Here is a 17,410-nt window from a genome sequence, read left to right as displayed (position 1 = left end):
CCGGGGTGACATTTACAGTTTAATCCTCCATCATTGATGATGCCACAAGGATTCCAAATGTGGGGGGAAAATGGTATAAGGCACAATGGTGTATTCCTCAGCTTGAAGTCACTGCTATTTCAGTCTGTTCCTGGGTGTTATTTCTGAGCTTGCACACAGACTATCCCCTTGCCTGTGTGTGTTATATTGCCCCTGGAGCTACATTGGCAATAAGCTTGTGGGAGTACCATTCTTAGTGGTTCGTATCAGCTGATTACTTGCTGGTCTGGTCATATAACAGCAGTCAGAAGTCTGAACTAGAGGCTACATTCAGGGACAGCATATCTCTGCTGCATGTGTGGAAGGAATTTCTCAAGGAGACAGCGTTATAACTACTGTGGAAACCAATACATACCAAATTCCTCTTGTATCTTGTTATGCATTTATTTCCTATGAGATGATGGTCTGTAATGTCCAATAAAATCTATGATATGAGTTTATCAATGTTACAAATTTATGAATTATGAAATGAAATCACTAGTTGGCCTGAGACTAGTTCCTTTACATATGCTTCACGTTATACCTGCACTTGACACCAGAGAATATATTTCACCTACATCAATGTACATTTGAGCTATTTGGCAAACAGGCCTCATTTAAACTCAAGTTATAACTCGGAAAAATCATTGAAAACACTCAGAATTACAAGGCAAAATTTTACAAAAAAATATGTATGTACCCTTGCTAACATGAGGGGTGACAAGTCCTAATTGGTCACATGCCTATTTTATTGTATTTTATTAGAGATTTGGTCAAACTTGATCAATCTTCCGTAGTTTTCACTCCTTTAAAGAAAAAATACAAATGAGTGTACAACATACATATAGTTGCTGCACTCTTCTAATAATCGAGCACCTGCAGCTTTCTTGGGTTCCCTATTCTTGTATGTATCTTTTCCATTGTTCTGACAAAGATCATATCACAACCGACACAAGAAAGAAATACGCATGGCAGAAGAGTGAACCTCTAAAGAGAAATGATAGATAACTGAAGGGATCCTTACGAAATGTAAAACTTTTATAAGCAAATAAATCTTACGATCAAGCTAAAAATAAAATTGGCTACTACCTTTTAGAGTACATGAAAATGTTTCAGGGATAATCATTAATTATTAACATTCTACTCTACTGCAAGATAAACAAGTCCCCTTTGGGACCTGATTTGACGAATCAAACTGTTCACTCTAATTTTGTCACAAACCACCTCACCAAACTGAAAGCCATGATGGCAAACACATTGACACTATAGAGATAGGGGAATGTAAAACTACTGAAACACAAGGCTGTTTGATGATCAGGCCCAATATTTTCCAAGTAGTGGACAAGTCAGTCCAGGTAAAGTTAAATGGACAACCAAACCTCTTACAGAGCCAATCTTTCAATAATCAATGCCAATATTCAAATGATCATGGCCCATCCCATAGATTTCTTACATTTGACGCCAACCCAAAGCAATGCGTGCAAGAAATGTCAGCTGGAATGCTGAGAGCACCAGAGAAGCCATGAGAAGTAGCCACAACTGTACACACTCTTCATTAGAATTCAATAAAAAGAATACATAAGTAAATATAGTTTACAAGAAGATAGTACTAAATGGCATGCAGCACGTGCATTGCCAGTCATAAAAAAATTGTTAGAGAGATGTTCAACTTATAAGGATAATCACAATCATGACTTCCAATTCAACTATAAGTTCACATCATGTGATCTCTGCTTAGAGGAAACTATCCCATTTTTGTTCTATATAGGGAAACTTCTGCTCAAAGTTTTCTGAGACAGCCACTTTGCTTGTGTAGATAGAGTAATTTTAAGTCCAACATGAACAAAAATCAAGCAATGATAAATAAGAATACAAAAAAACGTGGACCAATGATATGTAATGCCTAAACCCTAGTACAAAAGGAATGCCAATACTACGAAGAGTAGATTGAAATCCCAAGAATTCAACTAGATTTGTGATTCGTAGAAGCAATAACTCACTCAATGTATATGGTAAGAGGTTAAATTGATGATTAATATGAGAAGCCATGCATCATGTCCATGAGTCAACAGTTGCAAACTAAAAAGAAGAGTTCCATCTCTTAAGTATGAGTGTGCTATTAAAGCAGATTAACTGTGATAAAGTTAAACAAGCAGTCAAATAATTCAACACTAGTGCTCGACTGGTAACAAAACCTGTATATTGTTCATCAATTAACCATGAAGCTAGAGATTGGATCCAATCCTCATGTGCTATTGTGTTTTATCTGTCATCGTTCTGAGTGATGACTGTGTGGCATGATATTTATGGTTAAACTCATTGACTAACCAAAGACCCTAAGCCTTGTAAAGTTGTAAATAGTGACTTGGGATGTTCACTCTTTGGAAATAAATGGATTCTGTCACCTCAATTGGTAACAAAAAAATGCCATCAAACCTGCCAAATATGACTAACATGAACAAATTAGGGCATATACTGAAAAAGAAACAACCGCTTGCATTTCCAGCAAATTAGAGATCATTTTTTAAATGCTCTCACCCATTGTACCAATTCATTTGAAGGATTCCTGTATGTCACAAGTTATAGGATAGATTTATCTAACGGTATGTGACTATGATACCAATATATAAGAAGGTATACTATGAGAAAGGATGGCAATAAGCAAATACCTCTGAAGGAGGAAATCATTAATCCTCCAGTTTCACAATTTCAAGTTAATTAGAATTTTTATCTGTTCAAATTTATGCCTTATCCAATATTACATGATTGGTTGCATCCTTGTTCAGCCTGGGCATCACTAAAGCTTGGTCTGAGGCAATGAAAGTGTTAAGAACTTAAGATACAAAATTTGATGCTCTACATATAACTAAAATTAAAACACCAATATCATTCATGAATCCCACTAAATTGAGAAAATTAGAATACCAATTGACGCCATTTGTTGATGTTCTAAATTAAGGCAACATAAGGCACATGTAAGTAACAATTTCAAAATCCATTAGCCAGAACCAAAATAAAACAGGTTGTACACTAGACAGGCAAATCTCTCACATAACCTAAACATGGGCAGTTCACATACTGATGAAAAAGAAAAAAAATACAGTCAAAGATCACACTGAAAACATATACAGTATACTAGAGCATGAAAATCATGAAACAGAATAGTAGCGCACCATATTTCTTAAACACAACTCTAACTTTTTCGAAGCTTTCATCAATTTTAGGGAACTTCATGATAACACTGTTGAATGTTTTCACGGTGCAATTTCCAGAGATTGCTCTCTTCTTCAGAGCCTCGACCATCTTAAGTTCTAGATTTGAGGGTTTGCTCCGTGGCATAAAGAAATTTAAAATACTTGTACTGCACCCCATTTCCTTTGTATAAAAGAACTTCCACAACTAGATCAGCACAGGACCTGATTCATGAAGAAAACACAAATCATCTCCACAAATCCAAAGGTCTTGAAATGCATAGATAATGATCATTGTTTGAAAGAAAAGAATAAAAGAAGACGATAAACAGCAAAATCAGGTAGCCCAAAAAAAACATTACGCTCAGAAAATCATCCAGCTTAAATATGCATCTTGAAAAAGTTAGATGCCTTCCTTTTCTTTCTATAGTCACAGATAAATTAATGTGGTCAATGATGAAGGGACTAAGATCATCCAGCCATTTTTCATTCTAATGAACATAATTAACCTAAGCAACCCTAATTAATTAATAGGTGCCTCTTTCCAATGGTCACATCCCTTCATGACCTAATCTTTCATTCTTTATTTATACATCGCATTTGTATTCATATCAATCATCTCGTATCATTTTAAATATTAACGATATTTTATACTTTGGAAAATACATTTATGGGTTGTTGTCCCTCTACTTTATATGCTCAATTTTCAAAAAAAAATTGCGCTTTTTTATTTGTCTCAGAAATTTCATTTTCCAGCATTGCAGATTTGTCTAGGAAGCTCATTTTGGATCATAAACCAGACAAATTTTGATTTTCTGTTCTCTAGAATTTGAATTTTTGGCAATTTCCAGAAATTAATTTACTGCAGAAATTTCAATTTTTAGAATTGCATGGAGTCTAGACTCTAAATGCATCATTTTCAAATTTAAGAAACTGTTCATATTCTGAAAGTTATGATTTAACCTGTGTTATAAATTTCTGCATTTTCTGTAGTTTATTTAAATTTCCGAATGTATTTGAGTATATGTTATGAATAAATATATAGGAAATAATGTAAATGATAATAATCATAAATAATGATTAGTTAATTAGTAGTTAGGTTGAAGAGTCATGTCTAAATGAGACATGACTCTCAATGAAGAGACCCCTTCTTGGTATACAAGCAAGCCTATCGTTCTCATTGTACAATCATTCTTATTCATACATTAATATATAATATTTGTATGCTGATGGATATCATTATATTCCAAGTCTTCTGGAGTAATTAATCTGAAGAAGAAACTTTGTTCGCTTCATTTGGTATCAGAGCAGTTCAGTCCTCTAGGCTGCTTAACCGCTGCACAGAGCTCATTCTCTGATCCAGGTCTTTGACCATCAAAAATTGTCAACCTTCTTGTCGTTGTGACTGAAGCATTCGCTACACGTTTGGAGTTTCTCCGTTGTTGATTCGTCAAAAGCCCTTGGCCATTTTAAAAAAAAAAAAAAGATTAATTGAAAAAAAAAATTACATTAGTAAAACAAAAATTATATAAAAAAAATAAATAAAAGAATTAATTTCTTTTGAAAGTAAAAAAAAAAAAAAATATATATATATATATATATATATTACCTCTCAGTCTGGCCACTGCACAAACCACCATATAGACCCTGCGGCTGCCATCAGCGAACAAACCACAGTCTGAGCAATCTTTCCCCTTATATAAACCCCCACACTCAGCGAATTCTTTATAAATCTCTTGCGCTCCTTCCACCACGACGCCTTCCGCTTCACGCTGACACCCCATCCACACTCCATTGCTCATCCTCCCTCCACCCACAGCCGTTTAATTCGCTACATCCACACTCCGCCCTTGGCAACCGTCTAGCCTAGTCTAACATTGCTGATGCACTATCTCAAGCCACCACGTCCAAATTGCTTACATACCGTCCATATCTCGCTCAAGTCGCCACCATTGTCCTACTCCTAGTCAAACCATACGCAAGCCACCAATCGAGTTGCAATCTAATTGATTCGCTCCTCAGCTATACTTGCTAGCTGTCGATGTCGCCATTGCAGCTGTCTAATCCAACCGGAAAATATATCGTTCACCTCTCCATACAACAATCCATCTCCACCACAAAATCTGACCATTGTCAGCAACTTCAGTCGTTCCTACAACTATTTTTTCTCGTTGGTCCTTGTAACAGTCAGCAACTACCCGATATCTGCCATTGAATTCTGCTGACGTCTACACCCACCCTTCGCTGCCCACATCCTTCTCTTCTCCGTTTGTCCTGCCTCCGGCCAGTGGATAATCAAACCATTTCATGCGTCAGTGCCAAAAGTTTTGGCTATTTGCGAAGTGGATTTGTTAAAGAAAAAGGTTTTATAAAGTGAAGTTAGGGATTTATTAAGAGCAAGGTTTTAGAAAGTTCTATATTATATAAAAAAGGGGTAATATATAAAAACTTATAATATAGTTAATTATATAGGTCAAGTCAAATAACCATTGAATACGTGGAAGATTAAGGAAACTTATTTTATTAAACAAAAAAGGAAAAAATTAGAATATTATTGAGACGTTTTAAGTTTACATATAAGTCTCAATATATAATTATAAGAGGAGAAGGGTTATGCGTGAAGTAAAGAGTTTCTTAAAGAAGAAGGTTAGCAAAAAGTACTCAGATAAAAAGAAAAAAGTATTAGATTGAGAATTTTATATATATAAGGGTATAAAAAGGGAGATAAATTATACCTTATTAAGTGGGAAAAGAGAGTATTAAAAGCTAAAAAAAAATTGGAGTTTAAATCAAAGATAAAAAAAGAAAGATTTTCAAAAACCTCAATCGGTTATGCTAAAATACTATTTAAAATTAAAGGAACTATTGCAGGAAAACATGTCACTATTGCTATCTCTCCCGCCGAAGATAAAAATTATATAACGCCTAAAATCGCAAACCAATTAGTAGTTCCAGAATCAGTTATCATCTAAGTCACCTAACACGGGGATTCGGGACACGTAGGATTCGAGATTCGTGGTGTCGGATTCGGACACGTTGACCCCCTGGAACAGGACACGTAGGATTCGTTATATATTATTTTATTAAAATATATATATATATTAAGAATTAGATATTTCTTACACAAATTTTAGTTAATGATACAAATTTATTGATTTCAAACATAGATCTTCATCTATAGCTATTAGCATGCATAGTACATACAAATTTCAAATAAATGTCAGTGGTACTAGTCACATAAATGATAAATCTATTAAAAATTTAAATCATGATTCATAATTCACAACTGAAAGACAACTTACAACTACAAGATAGTAAGATAAACACACTGACAACTGTAGTTTTCTCATTAAGTCATCAAGTCAAAATGTGTTACATAGGTAGTGCTGGTGCAATGCCAATGGCAAATAGAAATAGAAAATATAAAACAACTACAGGTATACAAGCCTCAAGGCATCAATCAACATCAGAATCAGCATCAATGTCCTCATCATCATGGTCCCCACTGCTCTCCTCTGCATCCTCCTCCTCCCCTGTATCCATAGTCGCCTCTGCATCTGCTGGTGTGGAGGATGACCCCTCTAAGTCATCAAATCTAACAGGCTCTAGCACTGGATAATTTAGATCCATGTTGGCCAATGCCAACTCAACACTGGTGTCCAGACCCATATCATCAAGAACAGTGTTACTTGGGAGCGGGAGCGAAAGCGGGGAGCGGGAACGAAAACGGGAGCGGGAGCGACATTTTCAGAAGCTCCTGGTTTGGTGCTCTTGATTAAATACGAGTTCCATACCCTAATACATGACAAAATTCAATGGAAACATTGCAATCCCCCAATCTTAAAATCCTGAAAAACTGATAAGTCTGCTGGATTTTGAATGAAATCTAAAATTCTACTTTCTCCATATGAAATCCAATGAGGCCAGAACCACTCTCAAACATCCTGAGTCATTTCATGGTAATGTTAAAAATTTAAGTAAAAGGATGAAAATGAATATTAAGGAGAATGTCACTTTTACTTTAAGAATTTAACATTACCATGAATAGCATATCAATACTAGGGCCTAGACTTGATCATGAAGCTGCCAAAACGCTTGCCAAATGAAAATATGCGTGGCTGTAATGACCAAATGCGGCCTTTTCATACCCGCGCAGGTCACTTTTTGAGCCTAGCGAGTCCTGGAAACAGGACACGATTCCCAAAATCGTGACACGCAGATGAAAATCGGGACACGACCTAGGATTCGACGAGTCAGGAAAGGACACGACGTGTCATTGGATTTGGACACGAATCAAGGCAGAATTGCGTCGGACACGCTGGATTCGGGATTCGAGGGGCCTTTAGGACGAATCCGGTTATCTAGGTTATCATCAAAAAATTAGACTGTTTAAAAAAAAACAATACGAAATCACTGATTTACAGTTAAACATTGGCGATTATACATGTATATCGCAATTCTCGGTTCAATCCCTATTGACTGACCCAAGTGACATTATTCTGGGATCCCCATGGATGGAAACCCTAGGTTCCTTCATCCTGAATATGAAAAAGAAGTTTTTGACGTTTTCATACAAAAAGAAAAAAATAACATTTCAAGATGTTACATTGAAGCCAAATTCAGTAATGCCAGATGACATACAAGATATTTCAAAAGTAATTTTTCAAGAAGGTAAAAAAGTTCTACAAAATATGCAAGGAGAAGTTGACAAGATCACTACTAACAAAAATGAAGAAATTTCTCGGCTTAAAAACCATAGTGAAAAATTACTGACGCAAATTAAGAAACTTAGGGATATGAAGTCATTAGAAAACAAGGTACAACAACTTATCAAGAAGGGAGCATCAAATGTACGAATTCAAGTTGACGAAAAAACAACAGATATCGATCCAGTCAATGTCACAATTCAAGAAGAAGACAAGCAAGTTGAAAAAAATACAAACTTAGATGTTGCAGTTCAGACAATGAACATCCCAAGTGAATGTTCCGTAACCAACTCACAACATCTTCGCCAGAAGAAAATCTAAAAATGGCCACATGCCCAATAAGGGAAAGTCAAACCAAAAAAGTTCCATATCGACATCTGAATCACGAGAGTAGACAATTCAATCAAGCTACATATATGTACCATTCAGAACCAAAACAACAAACTGATGTTCCAGAGAATAGTGATGTAACCTCAATCCAGTCCTATGATGACAAGTCGTTACAAAATTCCAGTGATCAGAATATTACACAGAAGATTAATCTGGGATGGTCTGATCCCTTCTCAGTGTGACAGTTTTGTTTGTCACTTAGAAGATCATATCAACATGTATCGACGAAGATGACTATTCTGAGACAACAAGACATTCGAACCCGACGAAGAGATCAAACCTTCTTCATCGACAAGATTTGAGGACAAAGCTTTTTGAAGAGGAAGGCAATGTTATGAATAAATATATAGGAAATAATGTAAAATAATGTAAATGATAATAATCATAAATAATGATTAGTTAATTAGTAGTTAGGTTGAAGAGTCATGTCTAAATGAGACATGACTATCCACGAAGAGACACCTGCTTGGTATATAAGCAAGCCTCGCTCTCATTGTACAATCATTCTTATTCATACATCTAATATATAATATTTGTATCATCATGGATATCTTTATATTCCAAGTCTTCTGGAGTAATTAGTCTGAAGGAACTTTGTTCACTTCAATATATAAATTTTCACTTTCACATCATAACTTGTTTAAACAGTACCTTTTTGTAGATCTGAATATTACACCAATAATAATATCACCTAAATCAAGTTTGTAATAAATCTACAAGCCTTCACACATACTCACCTTTGCAACATTTACATGTTGGTTTGTAAACCTGAAATTTACTTTGCTCAAACCACATAAATCAAATTTAATTCAAGTCCAAAACGCTACTTTCAAACCTCAAGCCTTGGACTTGAACTTTGTTAGTTTTTGTAGCATTGGATGTGTTCTAGCCACGAAATTTGGTGAAGAGGCTAGAATACATGTATTCTCCAATACCCAGAAATCGTTTTTGGAAATTCCACCTAGAGATGACTTAATTAGATTTATTAATCAGTTTTTAATATTTCCTAAGTCTAAACTTAGGAAATATGATTAATTAATCAGAAATAATTAAGTCATAGTGTGCATATTCTAGAAACTCATACGGATCAACAGGGAAATAATCTAAGCCATCGATTATGTTTTAATCTTGGTCGTTGGTGCTCCAACAGAAGATTATAAGAAGAAGACAATGGGTAGATGGAGAACACACCTGTGCAGTGACTCAATTGCCCAGGCAGATCGATTTTTCTCAGTAGCTGTGATTTAGCAGAGGAGATAGAGCCAGAGGGTGAGTAGCAGGTGAGAGAGAGAGGATAGCAGCAGGAGTCCAGAAGGCAAATTTCTGAATTCAGGAAGAGGCGGCGTGAGGGAGAGTGTATTCCACGAGAGCACTGCGTAGTCACTGCGCAGAGAGTGACGCAGAGGCACCAACGTATGGGCAGAGGGTCCATCTCGTGGTCAGGAAGTTGTTGTGGAGAGTGAGAAATTTCTTATAAAAATTCTCTCAGTATTTTTTCTCTGTCTAGATTGCCAGAATTCTTGTACTCAGATTTGCTGCTAAAAATTAATAAGAAAAACCTCATCTGCTACACTGTTTTTCCCACATTGGGTTTTTCCGAGGACAATTGTCCAAAAATAACTGTGTTAATGTTTTCCATATGTGTACTTGAATTTCTCTATTTCCAACATTTTATTTTCCGTGGTAATTTATTGTGAAAATTGCAATAGTAAACTTATTCGATATTTGTCGTAGCAAATAAACTACACAATCAATTTGACAGATAGAAGAATATTTTTCAGTTATTGAAATAGATGAAATTTTCACATGGTATCAAAGCCGATATGATTAGTCAGAGAGCTTAGTAGCAGAGAAAGGAAGAGGTTCGCTGCTTAGCGTGAGCAACAATTTGAATCCCCAGAGAGCGGCATAGTCTCTTGGCCAGGAAGCCGTAATTCTTGAGGAAGATCAGCTTTTCTGAGAGAGCGGCAAAAAAATTTGATTTCTCTAGATTAAGAAAGTCCAGAGGCAGAGGGAGCAGTCCCATATTTTTTTCGAAGAACAAATCTCTAGCTGGACGCAATAATTTTTGAACCAAGTTGCTAAGCAGATTCAGCGTCAGGAGGAAAGAGAAATAGTACAGAATATTATGGACAGAATTAACAGTCAGGATGATTCAAATTTATCTTCTAGGTTGGAGGATGAACTCGCTTGCCTATCAGGATCAACTTCACCTAGTGTCTGGTATATATATAATGGAGCTTCAACACATATGACAGGAGTTAGAGAATATCTCTCTAGCTATCAAGAAGACCATATGGACTTCCAGATCACTATGGGCAACAGAACTAAATGTACTCCTGTAGGGAGAGGCACCATAGAGTTTTAGAGGGAGTTAGGAGCCAGCACCAACACTACTAATGTATCACTTGTGCCTGGATTGGGTATGAACCTAATTTCAGTGTCTCAGTTGCAGGAAAAGAGGTATGATGTACACTACGTAGGGAAGAAAGTGTATGTCAAACACTCAAGCTGGAAGAAGGTGAAACAAATTGGAGCTCGAAGCAACAAGTTATACAGGTTGCAACTCAATTCTCCAATGGCACTAATAAGCAGTGACAGTAGCAGTGGAAAGGAGTTGAACAAATTGTGGCACAGGAGGATGGGACATTTACACCATGGAGCACTCAAAATGCTCAGAGAAACTGTAACAGGAGTTCCAATTCTCAGTACGGAGCACGATGATGTATGTAGAGGATGTGTACTTGGGAAGTACACGAAGGCAGCATTCCCGAGAAGTGACAGCAGAGCAAATGGCATGTTAGGACTAATACACTCAGATATTTGTGGCCCTATGTCCACTAGAGCTCTTAGTGGTGGCAAATACTTCGTCACCTTTATTGATGACCATTCTAGAAAGACCTGGATCTATTTCTTAAAGACCAAAGATGAGGTCTTTGATCGGTTCAAAGAGTTTAAGGCACTCGTAGAGAACGCGACAGGGAAGAAGATCAAAGTGCTTCGCTCAGATAATGGTGGAGAATAAATTGATAAAGATTTCACAAATTTCTGCGCGAAGGAAGGCATCAAAAGAGAATGGACAACTCCATATAACCCTCAGTATAATGGAGTAGCGAAGCGAAAAAACAGAACAATAATTGGGGCTGCGAAGGCTACGTTGTATGATCAAAATCTACCCAGATTTCTATGGGTTGAGGCATGTAACACAGCAGTGTACATTTAGAATAGAACTCCTCATAGAGCATTGGGGAAGAAAACGCCAGAGGGAGTCTTCATAGGAAAGAAGCCTGAAGTATTTCACCTAAGGATTTTTGGGAGTGCAACTTACTACCACGTGCCAGATAAAAAATGCAGTAAATTGGGTCAGACTGCAAAGAAGGGGTTCCTCGTCGGGTATAGTGAGACCTCAAAGGCATACAAGATCTACATTCCTAGCAGTAGGAAGATTGTAGTGAGATGAGATGTAAAGTTCATGGAGGACAGAGCTTTTAGGAGATCTCGAGAGATGTCTGCAGGTGATTAGAATCAATCAGCAGAAGTTTCGTTAGTCCAACAGCAGGGACAGCTGCAAGAGGACAATCACGGGGATCAAGTACAGTGACTAGTACCAATATTTCCTCACGGGTAGGAGATCTAGGAGTTCTCAGCAAATGGAGCAGCAAGAATAGGAGGAACTGATTGAATCTCCCACTCGGAACTTCTAGGACGAACAAGAAACAGCGCAGGTACCCTGCTAGATATCAAGCCTTGGTAGCTCAGTGTGCAGAACCCTCCAGCTTTCAGGAAGTCGCACAGCATCATGTGTGGGTGGATGCCATGGTAGAAGAGTATAGTTCTATAATGACAAATGATGTTTGGGATGTTGTTTCGAGGCCAGAAAACAAATCAATTGTAGGTTCCACATGGATCTAGAAGATCAAGTACACCACAGATGGCAGTGTAGAGAAGTACAAGGCTAGCTTCGTGAAAAAGGGGTATGCACAAAAATAAGGAAGAGACTACGAGGAGACCTTTGCCCCAGTCGCCATATATTCCTCTATCAGATCTGTTATTCGCCAGATGGACATCAAGACAACATTCTTGAACGGGGTGATAAAAGAGGAGGTGTATACAGAACAGCCTAAAGACTTCAAAATTCATGAGAAGCACACTCGTGTGCAGGTTGAAGAAAGCCCTATACGGGCTCAAGCAGGCACCCAGCACGTGATATGGTCGTCGGATAGACAGTTACTTGCAGCGGTTGGGATTCGTCAAGAGTGATGCAGATCCCAAACTCTACTATTTAATGGTAGAGGACGAGCCACTCATTCTGGTTTTATATGTGGATGATCTCTTTTTGAAAGGATCATCAGGGCTCATAAACGACTGCAAGAGGAACCTTGCAGCAGAATTCGACATGAAGGATATGGGATTGATGCACTATTTTCTAGGATTGGAATTTTGACAAAAGAATGAGATCTTCCTTGGGCAAGCGATATATGCTACAAATATTCTGAAGAGGTTCAGAATGTAGGATTTTTGGCCCATGACTACACTCGTGATCACCAATTGGAAGAAGATAGATGCATCAGGGGACAAGGAAGTCGACCCCACCTTGTATAGATAGCTCATTGGGTCTCTCATGTATCTGATCAACACTAGGCCACACATTTGTTTTGCTGTCAATACCCTTCGTCAATTCATGGTTGAGCCGAAAAGGGTACATTGCGCAGCAGCAAGGCACATTATGAGGTATGTGTGTGGCACAGTTGGGTATCAGTTGAAATATACTCAAGGAGAAGATATTAGTTTATGTGGATTCACAGATGCAGATTGGGCAAGCAATTCAATGGACAAAAAAATACCTTCGGGTACTACTTCAGCATTGGATCAGGGATGGTTTCTTGGTGTAGCAAGAAGTAGAAGTCAATAGCACTAAGCCCAGCAGAAGCAGAATATATGGCAGTCAGCACAACTACATGCGAAGCTATATGGATTAGGAAGTTGCTCGTGAGCTTGTTCACGCAGAGGATGGGAGCAACCAGTGTCTACTATGATAATCAAAGTTGCATAAAACTCTCTAAGAATCCAGTGTTTCATGACAGGTCGAAGCACATAGATATCATTAAAGATTGCGTACAGCGTGGAGCAATTCAGCTGCAATATGTTCCCACGGGAGATCAAGTAGCAAACATACTCACGAAAGCTCTAAGGAGAGCTAAGTTCATCCAGTTCAGTGAATAGATGGGTATGGTGGAGAACCCATTTCAGTAGCAGATACCGGGTAACTTAGATTGTTCTCAGTTGCAGATGTTGCAGTTGCAGCAGCAGTAAATGAGAGGGAGTTGCAGTGCAGATGCAGGGTTGGCAGTAGTTCAACAGGGTCAGCAGCGTGACAGGAGGTGGTGCAGAGACAGGGCACTGCTTCAGCGGGTTGCAGCGCTAGAACACATTCCTCGCTAAGAGGGAGTGTTAGTTTTTGTAGCATCGAATGCGTTCTAGCCACGAGATTTGGTGGAGAGGCTAGAATACATGTATTCTCTAATACCCATAAATTGTTTATGGAAATTCCACCTAGAGACGACTTAATTAGACTTATTAATCAGCTTTTAATATTTCCTAAAGTCTAAACTTAGGAAATATGACTAATTAATCATAATTAATTAAGTAATGGTGTGAATGTTCTAGAAACTCACACGGATCGACAGCGGAATAATCTGGGCCATCAATTATGTTTTAATCTTGGTCGTTGGTGCTCCAACAGAAAATTATAAGAAAAATCGGTGGATAGACAGAGAACACACCTGTGCAGTTACTCAGTTGCCCAGGAAAATCAATTTTTCTCAGTAGTTGTGATTTAGCAAAGGAGATAAAGCCAGAGGGTGAGTAGCAGCTAGGAGAGAGAGGGTAGCAGCAGGAGTCCAGAAGGCAAATTTCTGAATTCAGGAAGAGGCAGCATGAGGGAGAGTGTATTCCACGAGAGCACTAAGTAGGAACTACGCAAAGAGTGATGCAGAGGCGCCAGCGTATGGGCAGAGGGTCCATCTCAGGGTTAGGAAGTTGTTGTGCAGAGTGAGAAATTTCTTATCAAATTTCTCTCAACATTTTTTCTCTGGCTAGATTGCCAAAATTCTTGTACTCAGATTAGCTGCTGAAAATTAATAAGAAAACCCTCATTTGTTGCACTAGTTTTCCCACATTGGGTTTTCCCGGGGACAAGTGTCCAAAAATAATTGTGTTAATGTTTTCTATGTGTGTGCTTGAATTTCTTTATTTCCATAATTTTATTTTCCGCGGTAATTTATAGTGAAAATTGCAGTAGTAAACTTATTCGATATTTGTCGTAGCAAATAAACTACACAATCAATTTAACAGTTAGAAGAATATTTTTCAGTTATTGCAATAGAAGCCCCCCTTGTGCTAGAGAAGAGCTAGGCTAAAGTTAGAGGAAGAGTTGTTGTGGTGACAATGGACAACCTTCCTAAGTTCAACTTAAGATTTCACCTTGGTGGTAGGGACTTTTCTATCTTGGGTGCTAGTTTTTGTTGCAACATTTTGGTGGCATTGTCGGGGATATAGTCATTTTCCCCAAGTTCAGGATTTTAAATTCATAACCTTTGATGAGCACAAACCAAAACTCTACATAGTTGATTTGGCAAATCCATTCAAAGAAGTTGTGTTTGAGAGGTATCCCACTAGAACTTCCGCACAAGGCCTTGTTCACCCAAATCCAGAACTTGAGAGATACTTTAAAAGAAGGGTAAACAAAAATTAAAAAATTAGATTGTAAGAACTATGAATAATTTAAACAACTATTCCCTATGAACAGAGTATGAAATCACAGAATATTACAGCCATTACAGAGACAGTAAATGCTTCTAGAATTACACTTCATGATCATGTGATAAAAATTCTTGAATTTTATAAATTTAATTGACAGAACCAATGAAAGTACTTACCTGAAATCCTACGGTTGATGATGCCTCAAACTACTCCTGCTTTAGTTACCAAAAGACCGAAACCACCCAGCCAAACTGAGCAGAACCTCGCTACTCAGTCCAGTAAACTTCTCAGTTGAAGCAGACTGTTCCCCCGTGCCCAGAAACCTCAGAACAAGTAAGGCCCAACTCTTCCTGATGATAAACAAACTTTGTGTATAAGTTTTTCTCCTGTTTTTCCTCCCCCTGCCTCCAACCGTCCCTTCCTTCTTATAAGTTTCCATTTACCGACATCCTCCATCACCGTGTCTAAATTATGATACGTGTCGATTTTTATAAACAAAATCTGATTTTATTTTATTTGCATATCTTAATTTGAAATAAAGTTTATTTATTTATTTTAATGATTTAATTTTAATTTATTTAATTTTTAATTTTTAAATTAATTAATTTTATTTAATTTCATAAATATTAATTTACTATAAGTGGGTCATTACATACATCCCTCCTTCCAAAAATTGTCCCGAAGTTAGGGTTTATAAAATATATTAATGATTATTATGAGTATATAGGTCTTTATATTACAAAATTGAATTTGTTTTCTTTATTATTTTTAATATTTTACAACTATAATATCCATGTTCTGTCTCAGTTGGTTTTCAGCTATTCTATAATCATCCTATCCTTCCTAATCTCTTCCACTCCCATCCTATCCGTCCTCTACTAGAGTATGCCATGGCGTCAGTTATACTGACCTAACCATTCATAAACTCCAAGGATGACAGCATCGGCTATACCAACCTGATCCTTAGTAGGCATCTGGCAGTCACCATCACACGTCTAGGGGAGCGTGACTCGCACAGTCCTCCCATGACTCCAGGGTTCAGAGGATAAACAGTGGGCAACACCTCCACCCCTCCCAGTAGAATCAGGGTTAATACCCTATCATGGAATCTCTTTGAGCCTTAATTGTTCTGAAGTTTCTGTCATCACGTGGTCATTTTGGTAACGGATATTATCTGCAATCATAAACACTTGTCCATGCATTTATAAAATGTGCATTAATATATTCAAAAACACATCGCTTATGTATATTTCATACATGTCATCTAAAGTATAACATACTTTGCCATAATCTATTCATGTTAGTAGTTTTCATATCAAAATGTAATCATTCTTTGATTTCTATCTTATCAATCATATTGATATGCATAAATAAAACAAAATTATAATATCTTAATTCTCATCAGAAGCAAAATTACTCAAATATTTAAACTTTACTTTGATAACTATAATTTAGTAAGATCAATAACATATTCCGTTTTGGTATCCATGTACTAGCGGAATTAAACAGATATTATGTCATAAAAGTTTATGTTTATATATGGTCATTCAAAAATGGTTCTAAGTCTCTGATTTACAGTAAAGTAAATATATACAAAACATAGTTTAAAGTTCTTCAAAATTGACACAGATTGGGGTATTTTTGACATATGTTCTCTGTATCTTCCCAAGTAGCCAATCCAGGACTATACTTGTCCCATTGGACCTTAACTTGGTCTACCAAACGATTCCTGAGTTGTCGAACTCTACGTTCCAGTATACGTAATGGTTCGACCGATATGATTCCTTCATCCGATACCTGCAGTTCCTTCCATTGAAGGTTATGAGATTGATCAGCGATATAATGTCTTAATACAGATACATGAAATACATTATGAACTTTATGCAAATGAGGTGGCAGTGCAAAACGATAGGCGACAGGTCCAACTCTTTCCATGACTTTAAATGGTCCAATAAATAGGGGTGACAACTTTGTCCCTTTTCCGAATCGAATAGTGCTTCTATTCGGTTTGATGCGGATGAAAACCTGATCCCCTACTTCATACGTTCTATCAATTTTGTGAGCATCAGCATAACTCTTTTGTCTATCATGTTCCTCTTTTAATCGTTGCCTAATTTGTTTTACCTGCTCCTCCATTTCTTGGATTAACTCTGGTCCTACTACCACCCGATCTTCTAATCTATCCCAAATTAATGGTGTTCTACAAGGTCTGCCATATAATACTTCAAATGGAGGCATTCCAATTGAGTTGTGATAACTGTTATTGAATGCAAATTCGACTAAGGATAAGTACTTTTCCCAGTGTGATTGCTGATCCATAACATACATCCTCAACATATCTTC

At 37.2% G+C, this 17,410-nt stretch overlaps 1 protein-coding gene across 5 annotated transcripts in view; it reads right to left on the bottom strand.

Moving 5' to 3' along the window:
• Nucleotides 1–17,410, bottom strand: part of LOC149193767 (putative calcium-binding protein CML21) — a 350,186-nt gene that overhangs the window by 226,038 nt on the left and 106,738 nt on the right. For 2 of the 5 annotated variants that reach the window (XM_089404942.1, XM_089404938.1), the window contains exon 2: nucleotides 3,192–3,434. In XM_089404942.1, the coding sequence (XP_089261068.1) occupies nucleotides 3,192–3,390 (199 nt within the window). In that variant the 5' untranslated portion in view covers nucleotides 3,391–3,434. Of the gene's footprint in view, nucleotides 1–3,191; nucleotides 3,435–3,571; nucleotides 3,699–4,413; nucleotides 4,669–4,818; nucleotides 5,541–17,410 lie in introns of those variants that run through there. The other 3 variants (XM_089404939.1, XM_089404941.1, XM_089404940.1) reach the window with 3 other exon arrangements.

Source organism: Pinus tabuliformis, chromosome 2_2, assembly GCF_031772625.1.
Source record: "Pinus tabuliformis cultivar Carrire ecotype Pingquan chromosome 2_2, CPIR1, whole genome shotgun sequence".
Classification (NCBI taxonomy): Eukaryota; Viridiplantae; Streptophyta; class Pinopsida; order Pinales; family Pinaceae; genus Pinus; species Pinus tabuliformis.
The sequence above is the reverse complement of the archived record's forward strand: the minus strand, read 5'-3'. Positions and strand labels throughout refer to the sequence as shown.